The sequence below is a fragment of the Fundulus heteroclitus genome, chromosome 12 (assembly GCF_011125445.2).
Source record: "Fundulus heteroclitus isolate FHET01 chromosome 12, MU-UCD_Fhet_4.1, whole genome shotgun sequence".
NCBI classification, from domain to species: Eukaryota; Metazoa; Chordata; class Actinopteri; order Cyprinodontiformes; family Fundulidae; genus Fundulus; species Fundulus heteroclitus.
The window spans coordinates 35,364,839-35,373,704 of record NC_046372.1 but is presented as its reverse complement, the minus strand read 5'-3'; the positions used below and the strand labels follow the sequence as shown (position 1 = coordinate 35,373,704).

General features: G+C 43.0%; 1 protein-coding gene across 1 annotated transcript; it reads right to left on the bottom strand.

Annotated features, from left to right (window-relative positions):
- Positions 1-289: 289 nt before the first annotated feature.
- slc7a4 (solute carrier family 7 member 4) lies at positions 290-8,514 on the bottom strand. Its single transcript, XM_012854749.3, has 5 exons — positions 8,350-8,514; positions 5,447-6,510; positions 4,645-5,351; positions 4,422-4,530; positions 290-2,622 (listed from the first exon to the last, which is right to left on the bottom strand). The coding sequence occupies exons 2-5, from the start codon at positions 6,426-6,428 to the stop codon at positions 2,405-2,407; spliced, it is 2,016 nt and encodes a 671-aa protein (XP_012710203.2). The 5' UTR covers positions 6,429-6,510; positions 8,350-8,514; the 3' UTR covers positions 290-2,404.
- Between the last annotated feature and the right edge of the window lie 352 nt (positions 8,515-8,866).

Below are 8,866 nucleotides of genomic sequence, written 5' to 3'. Positions count from 1 at the left end.
GAACGGCTAAAAATCTCTAGATGTTCAAAACTGATTGCGACACACCCTTGAAGAACATCAATGGTTATAAAAGCTTAATACAAGGATCCTAACCTGCAACTCATCATTTTATCATGTTTTATTTTTTGCTGATTTTGTAAATAAATATATTCACTGAACTTTGTTTCTTATTTTCTGCCCCTGACTTGAAACAGACAAACCTGGAACGCAAAGCCACTCTAAGGATGCAAACCATGCGATTATGCAACGTGACGTAAATTCCTATCAATGAAACTCCAGGGATCCGTGATGCTGCTTCAAAACATTTATTTTTTGTTGTCTTTTTTGCATTTTACACAAACTAACATTACAACGTAGGGGCTCTGAGATTTTCATGTGCTAAAGCAGAGAACGATAACATTTAGAAGTAAGAAAAGTCTGATCGCTGACATTTGTGCATCCTGGCACAAAAAACAGAGAGACAGAGAGACAGAGTTGTGATAATGATCAGCTTAAAAAAAGCACCACAGTATAAATATATGGTATGTCACCAACCCTGACACCAAAAGCATAGCTATGAAACAAAACAACGGGACAAATCTGTGCAAAGTTGTATAAAATTCTTTCAAATCTTACGCCCAAAAGCTTTCTACGATCTACATTTGGGATCTTTTGTTGAATGAACGATGATTAGATAAGATTCTTCGTCTATAAGGGAAATAAATAAACAGGTGAATCGGCTTTGTAGATAAGATGTGTCACATGTTTAAGGCCATCGGTATCTATTGTAACATGCAAAAGCAAAGTGAAATCAGCAACAACAGAATTTACTTTTATCTAGGTGCATCACGTATTTCACGTGGCGTCGTATTGATATTCACAGGCGCAAACTAAAGGGAACGCCATCTCCATGTTACGGGGGGGTTCTCTCACATCTACGGCTTTTTCTTATCTAGGTCAGGCGACTGACCGGTGACAGTGACTGCTGCAAATCTGACGGATTACGGAGGCCTCGGAGAGACGAGGCCGATCCCAGGTTTAACAATATGCCTGCCTGGCAATATTTATGCGTAGAGGATCGCCGCGAACAACTCTGTGCTTGTCCGTGCGCTCATGTGAATAGAATAGTGACAGGATTTCAGTTTTTCTGTGCTTTTGATAAACGAGTGCTGCACAAATTGAAATAAAAAAAGGCTGCAGTCTAGAAAGGCATTGGGGGGGAAAAGGCTGATCACATGCAGGGGATCAGGGGGAGAAAAGACAACAGGGTCATGGGAGGAGATTTAGAAACTTAGGGAAGAAAGTGACATGTTCAGGCAATTTCAAAGTGAATACAAATTACTTATAAAGACTACTAAAGCCACGAGTGTAGGGAAAACATGTGATGAAGGAATTGGGATGAATAAAAATGTCAAAAACAGAAATGTATTGAAACGCTTCCAAATAAATAAACATGAAAAATATGAGTAGTATTTATAGAAAAATAAATAGACATTATAATTTATAGCTCAAGATAAAAATAATAAGATATTCTTGTATACTTAGATAAGTCTGAAGATTGCATACAATAATCAAATAATAAGGATTCAAACATATCTGTGCAGTATGTGGGGAAAATGGGAGAATAAAGGTTCAGCTATGCAATTCTGTGCCAAACTAAATAAATAACGTTAAAACAAAAAACCTTGAATGATTTCTATGTCGCTTATCTAATATGCAGTTATAAATAACAAAAAAAAAACAGCTAAAGTAAAATACTTAATATTTAAGTTTTATAAACGCTGTTCCTAGTTATACACAAACTAGTTTGTAGTTCGTAGCCATGGGTGTGTGAATTGTGCTCAGCTCTAACAATGTGAGACGTAAAACTGCACCCTTACAAAATAAGAGCACAGTTTAGAAGCACAGACCATAAATTTCCACTGGGCTTCATTCTTTTGTAAGTGTGGCAGTCACCAGGAGAGGTCCATGGCTTGTTGTTGCTTAAAAATGCCTGAAATCCAAACTAAATTGTTGCTTTGAAATATTGTCAAAAAATGATCAGCTCCAACTCCCAAAAACAGAAAAAAGAAAGGTCCTTTAGTAATAATACCAAAAACACAGCATGAAAATGGATTTGGACAGAACTGGCAAGGCTGCAAGAAAAGAGCTTGCTGTTTCCTCGGGGCAGTGATAAATATATTTACCGTGAATCTGATTCTTACAGCAGTTACAAAAAAAAAAAAAAAAAAAAAGAAGAAAGAAAACAGAAAAAAGGCCCTTTCCATTCTATCCCGTAAATACCTTCGCAGAGTAATGAGTACAGACTGTGCAGCACTACAGGGAGAGAGATACAGAAAGTACATTAGGCGTAACAATACAGGATGCGTGGGAGACAACAGTTAAAACCAGGCAGTGGTGATGATGACTCAGAGTGGGTCCCACATTATCTCTTCCCAGAAGCCTCGGCGGCTGTCGGGGCGGCGGAAGGGCTGAGTTGGGGCGCTGAGGTGACCACTTGGCCGTCGGGCTGAACGGACTGCACCGTCTCCACCAGGCTGCCGCTGGGTAGCACCACATAGCGGGCGGCCATGTCTTTGGGCTGCAGCTCCTTCAGTCCCTCTTTGCTGTGCCAGATCCCATAGCCAAAATACACAAGGAGACCTGGGAACAGGGCAGTATGAGACAGGTTTACTGACCAGAAGGAGCTTTAAGCCAACATAGATTATCATCTTTCCACAGGATCCCACCCCCTTCCTCCACTCGGTCTGAGCACCACCTACATCCTCAGAGGACCGCTGTCAAACAGGGAACTGCTTTCTGTTCTCTTTAAGCATGGAAAATGTTTGGGCAGTGAGGTAACCAATAAGTAGAATCAGGTTAGCTGGCTTGATAGAAGGTGGAGGGTTTATGATGCTGTGTTTAAACTGTTTCCGGAGATAAGATTCCCATCAGCTTGTGTGAACAGGAGACTGCAGTACAGCATTTGTGGAGGGAGGAAGATGAGTGCTCAGGGCTGACAGAGAATTCATTTGGTAACCAATATTTGTGCAAAATTATTGTGTTTATTATTATTATTATTATTATTATTATTATTATTATTATGTGTTTGCTCTTTTAAAAATATGCTTAAAATAGACATGGGCCAGTCAAGGTTTTCCAAAGTTGCAGTTTTCAAAACTGATTAAATCTTCCCCTACAATCTTCCTGTAGTTTAAGGTTATTTGAAATAGATGCCAGAGAAAGTGCTGAAGTGACCAGACTTTTGTTCGTGCAGCACAGAGTAACGTAGCCCCGCCCTTCATCCGCCTGCCGCTGCACACTCCTGGTCAGCTGGCTGATTGAAAGATGCTACAAATTTGCCTGTTAGGAAATGTGTCCTGTCATGACAATCATGGACCGCTATGGTCTGGAAACCAAATGAGCGTCATTCATCCCTCCTAACGAGGAAACACTGTTTACATAGATCTTACAGCTAAAGGCACCTTGTCTGCTCGGGTAGCCATTGTTCGCTAACATCTGTGGCCGTTTGCTAATATCAAGCTGAAGCTTTCTTAGAATTTTTTAGTGATGAAGCTTCTTCCAGTGAAACTTTATCCTGAATAGAAACAATTCTCCCATTTTAGCTGTGGTTTGAAAAGGTCAGATCAGAGACCGTAAGTTGTGGCTTTGCGGAAAGTATGAATAGAAAAAAATTAAGCTTTGAATTTTCAGTGATGAAGCTCATTCCAGTGAAACAATGAAACAAAAGAAGTTTTTCTATTTGTAGGAAAAAATTACTTTAGATCAGAAATCCCCAAGAATATGCTTAGCTTGTTTATTATTATTAATAGAAACAATTAAGTCTATCTATATGTTTGTTAATGTATTAAAGAAGTCTAGTCAAGGATTTATTTATCTTAATAATGTTTTTTATTGCTGTCTGTAATGTTTTTCTGCTCATATTCAGCACTTTGAATCATCTTGTTACTATAAAGTGCTATATAAACAAATGTACCTTACCTAATATCCGCTTGTTATGAATGTGTTTCTCTATAACAAGCAGATTATCAACAAGGTGTACTATTCTGCACACCTATATATATATATATATATATATATATATATATATATATATATGTGGTAAACTGGTGCTTTTTAGCTGCAGAAATCAACTTTTTTTCTGTATGAAAAAGCTTCTGAAACCTTTCGTGAAGAGAAACATCAAAAATGTACTACAGATTTGTTAGAAGATAAATAAATCAAAAGAGGACATAAAGAGATAATCCAGATAATAATCCAGGTTACCTTTTTTTTTCCAGCACTGGGAATAGTTATTTGAAACAGGAACAAATTGATAATTTAAAATAGTTATCTAAACAAATGCAGTACTGTGGTACCGTTGTATTTGTGCGCATGGATATCTCACCGGCCCATGCCTACTGAACATTATCTGCTTGTTCTGATGATTGGTGGTGTCTTACCTATAGCAATCCACACTGTAAACCGAATCCAGGTGAGAAGGCTTAGCTTCATCATCAGGAATACATTGAAGAGGATGCTGGCAGCTGGAGTCAGAGGAACTAAAGGTACCTATGCAACAAAAAAAGCTCCGTCATTCTCATTGGTAATACAGTTTTAACATATGTTTCCCTACTTAAATAGACTGCTTACAGCATGTAATACACACTATCCATGAAAGCTCACCTGGAATGTTTTGGCGTCTCTTTGTGGCTCATGAATCCATATAAGCGCCAGGCTGATAACATACGCTAAGCTAAAAATCACAACGAGCATCGTGAAGCACCAGACCGGGAACTGTAGCTGTTCATTTCCAAACTCCAGTACAGCACAGAGGGACACTGAGCTCACAATCAGGATGGTCACACAGAAAGCCACCACTTCGCCCGGTTCACAGTCCCCCAGCAGCCTGTCCAGGCAGGGTTCCCAGTAGGCCCTGAGAAGCCCCACCCCACGCCGCTCTCTCGTCTTCTGCCTCTCCACCAGCTGGAGTTTGTCGGAGAAGGACTCGTACTGCTTGGGCTCCTCGCTGTCTTCAGCTGTGGTCTGGCACTCCGAGGGAGCAGGGGAGACCTCGGCATTGGCGTTGGGCGACGTGGTCGCGGTGTCCTTGGAGCCGGCCTTCTCAGGCTGGAAGCGCAGCACAATAACACTCGCCGCCACAAAGGTGTAGGCGAGGAGAGTCCCGATAGACAGGAACTGAACCAAGGCCTCCAGGTCAAAGATCAAAGCCATGCAGGACATGAGGATTCCAAACACTAGAATAGCGTTGACGGGAACTTTGGTGACAGGGTTGACCCTGGCGAAAACGGAGAAGAACAACCCGTCCTCTGCCATGGCATACACAATCCGAGGGAGGGAGAAGAGATTGCAGAGGAGCACAGTGTTCATGGCTAATAAAAGAGGAAAAATGACAGTATTAGTCAAGAAAAAGTAAAAAAAAAAGGCTATACTTTCATTTCTTTTTTTCCAAAGGGCTGAAACTCACCACAGATGGAACCCACAGCCACGATGATTCCCGCCCAACTGTAGCCGCGGCGGAAAAAGGCGTCCGCCAGGGCTGAGTTGGGGTCCAGGGTACGCCAGGGTACCATCAGCGTGAGCACGCAGGACACCAGGATGTAGGCTGCCGCCGCGAGCCCAAGAGAGACAGCGGTGGCGATGGGGACGGCCTTCTGAGGATTTTTGGCTTCCTCGCTGGAGGAGGCAATCACATCGAAGCCCACGAACGCGTAGAAGCACGTGGCCGAGCCCGCCAGGATCCCCGACATCCCGTAAGGCGCGAAGCCGCCGTGCTCCTGGCTCCAGTTGGCAGGATCGGCGAGCACAAAGCCAAAGACCAAGATGAAAGCAATGACCACCATGCTGATGGTGGAGAAGATGTGGTTCAGGTACGAGGACACTTGAACTCCGAAGGAAATGAAGACAGAGGCGACCACCAGGACTCCTGCGGCCAGGAGGTCGGGGTAATGGGCGAGGAAGGGCACGTTCCACTGCATGATGTGTGTTTCCGTGAAGTTCTGGATGGCGTGGTTAAAAATCGAGTCCAGATAGCCGCTCCAGGCCCGCGCTACGGCAGCGCCGCCGATCATGTTTTCCAGAATCACATTCCAGCCAATGAGAAAGGCCCACACTTCTCCCACAGACACATAGGTGAACATATACGCAGATCCCGTTTTAGGGATGCGAGCTCCGAACTCCGCATAACAGAAGGCAGCCAGTAGAGAAGCGATACCTGCAAAAATGAAGGATATGATGACGGCCGGTCCGGCCGTGTCTTTGGCCACCGTTCCCGTCAGGACGTACAGCCCGGAGCCGACCATGCCCCCCACGCCCATCAGGGTCAGGTCCAGCGTGGAGAGGCAGCGCTTCAGGGAAGTCGCCATCATGTCACCGTCGAGCGTCTTGAGCCGGTTCAGTCTTTGACAAAAGCGCACGGCCGGCGCACAGCCCCTCGAACAAGTCGCCATGGCTACAGCGTTGGACAGGTCAGCGGAGTTGATGGTTGGTGCAGCTTTCAGTCCGGATCCATCATCTGCCTACGAAGATGACCTGGAAGACAGCGGTCTTTTGGTCACACATAAAAAATAAATAAAGGACTTATTTTGTTTTCAGGAAATATATCCCTACGCTCCAATATAGGATCAAAACCAAGACTTTTAAATCATTACTGTATAAACTGGTTATTTTTTTAATCTTCAGCCTAAATATAACGTTAGCCTCCCCAAACAAATAGCCTGTTTTAACAACTTTGAAAACTATGGTTGTTCCCCAAAACGTAATATTTTACTGGCTGTTTAGAAAGACAGAACAAATGGTGATAGTTTAAAATGAAAATCGCCCTTTTATTGGGGTTAATTCAGCATGCAAACCCTAAAACGTAGCTTTCCTTCTGAAATCGGCTTTTAATTTGAAAGCCGTGCAAAAGCTACAAAGCTGAAAGAGCTGACAGCACACAGTTTAATGCCTATCTTTGTGGACATTCAATATCTGCATTCCATATAACTTAAGCACACTCCTTCATGGAGCTACCAAGGACGAAGAGCCTGGTGGTCGTGGGAAGAAGTGCTCCCCTATCACTATACCCCCCCCCCCTCAGAGAATTAGTGCTCAGCAACAAACATATTTTTAGATTTCTCAGTTTACATTATGCAACTTATGTAGAACAATCTGTGATTATTCACTCTTATCCAAGGCAGCCATGCAACCCAGCTACATTTGAGAAGCATAGTTGTATTCTGTGCATTTACTGATGTAGTGCTGTTTGCTGTCAGTGAATGCGGAGATCGTGGATAAACAATCCTTGTCACGCTAGCCATTGCTTGAAAATGTTAGCTTATTCCAAGGGGTAAAAGACTGAACATTGTTAAGCGATTTTTCCACCCAAGGGCAGTCAGCTGCTCACAGGGGACTGATCAACCCCCAAAAAGGTCAAGTCCCAGAATGCCTTTCACCTTGCAATTAAACAGCAAAATCAAATGTCTAAAAGTTTAGAATGTTAATCTGAAAATTAACTACAAAATAATTAGGTCAAAAGCACTCATGGTTACTTCATTTTATATAACAGGTCTTTCCTGTAATTGAGAACTTGCAGTGAAGTATAAATAAAGGTTTGATGTTGAAGTTGACCATACCTGTGACAACAAGGTATTGTACCAACAAGCCATGTGCCTTAAACACACCATGTTTTCATTCTGTCATCAAAACAGTGTCTCTCCGTGTAGTCTACTTGTTTATTTTATAACCAATTATTATTATTTATTTTAAGTTCTTACAGTTTTATTCTTGCCTTTCACAAGCCTGAAAACACAGACGCACGGTCCACGACGCACGGTCCTCGGTCCTCGCCGGTCCACGTCACCTAAAAGGCATCGCTCATGTGTGAAATTATGACGCTTTAAATTTAATTTTTAATGTATTTTCCCCCATCCCCAGCCTTTGCTTGATGCGTTTAAGGTTTGATCATTCGCCCGCCAGCGTCAAGCCTCCAGCATCAACATCGGAACATCATCTGATTCCTGGCCTCGGTGAACATATGGCGACAACAGCAGGATGCCTCCTTTTATAATTACGTAACGCTTTTATTCCCGTCTGGAAATGGGAGCGCTGTCATGAAGTGTAGCAGCGCGCCGAGAAATTACTAAGCAAACATCCCTCCCCTGACGAGGAGATGCGCCATAGCCCCAACGAATGAAACTGGGAGTTGTTTTAAACGTCACATAAATTATTTATAACAAAATGGAAAAGAGCGCAAAGTGAACCTCGCTACCTCTGCCGCTACATCGCACTTTCCATTCGTGAGTTAGGTGTGCACTGTTTGATCCTCGATTTGCTTTATTATAAGACGAAAAGGTAGAAACACACGCAGCGACACGGGTATCAAATACGCACCCTTGTTGCTTAGAGCCTGCCATCTTTGCTGCGGGTCCGGAGTGCAGCGCTGTCAGACAGAAGAAGTTATCCGGGTGCATCGTCTGGTGATGGAGCAGAAGGTGCGCCGCTGTGGAATAAAAGCCAACGCTGCCTGCCTGCGCTGCTTCTTAAAGGGACAGGAACCTTATTTCCCCCCAGCGCGAGAGGGCTTCCCCGCTGTGCCCCACCCAACAAATAGGGCCTCTGGTCCTTATGGCGTTATAACCGGCATACAGTGACAGTGGTTCAACTTATAAAAATAATTTAAACGGAGAAGAAAAAAAATTTCTATATGTATGGACTGAATCTATTACAATAAATGCTGGTGATATTTGGCCAATGCAGTTTAAGGCTATAGTTAAATCAATGGTGAACTGTGAGCAAATAAAGGAATTGTTAGACAAATACAGTGACTCACAAAAGTGTGGAAACCTATTCACGTGCCAGGTTTTTCTACAAATAATGTCCATTGATCTTGAATGAATAAAGGGTGAAA

Bases quoted from the DNA above. Each gene is read 5' to 3' on its own strand.
- slc7a4 (XM_012854749.3), bottom strand. From the start codon at position 6,428: ATGGCGACTTGTTCGAGGGGCTGTGCGCCGGCCGTGCGCTTTTGTCAA. The intron at 4,531-4,644 runs GTGAGCTTTCAT...TTTGTTGCATAG, and splicing joins GAGACGCCAAAACATTCCAG to GTACCTTTAGTTCCTCTGAC. The intron at 2,623-4,421 runs GTAAGACACCAC...CCCTGTTCCCAG, and splicing joins TACAGTGTGGATTGCTATAG to GTCTCCTTGTGTATTTTGGC.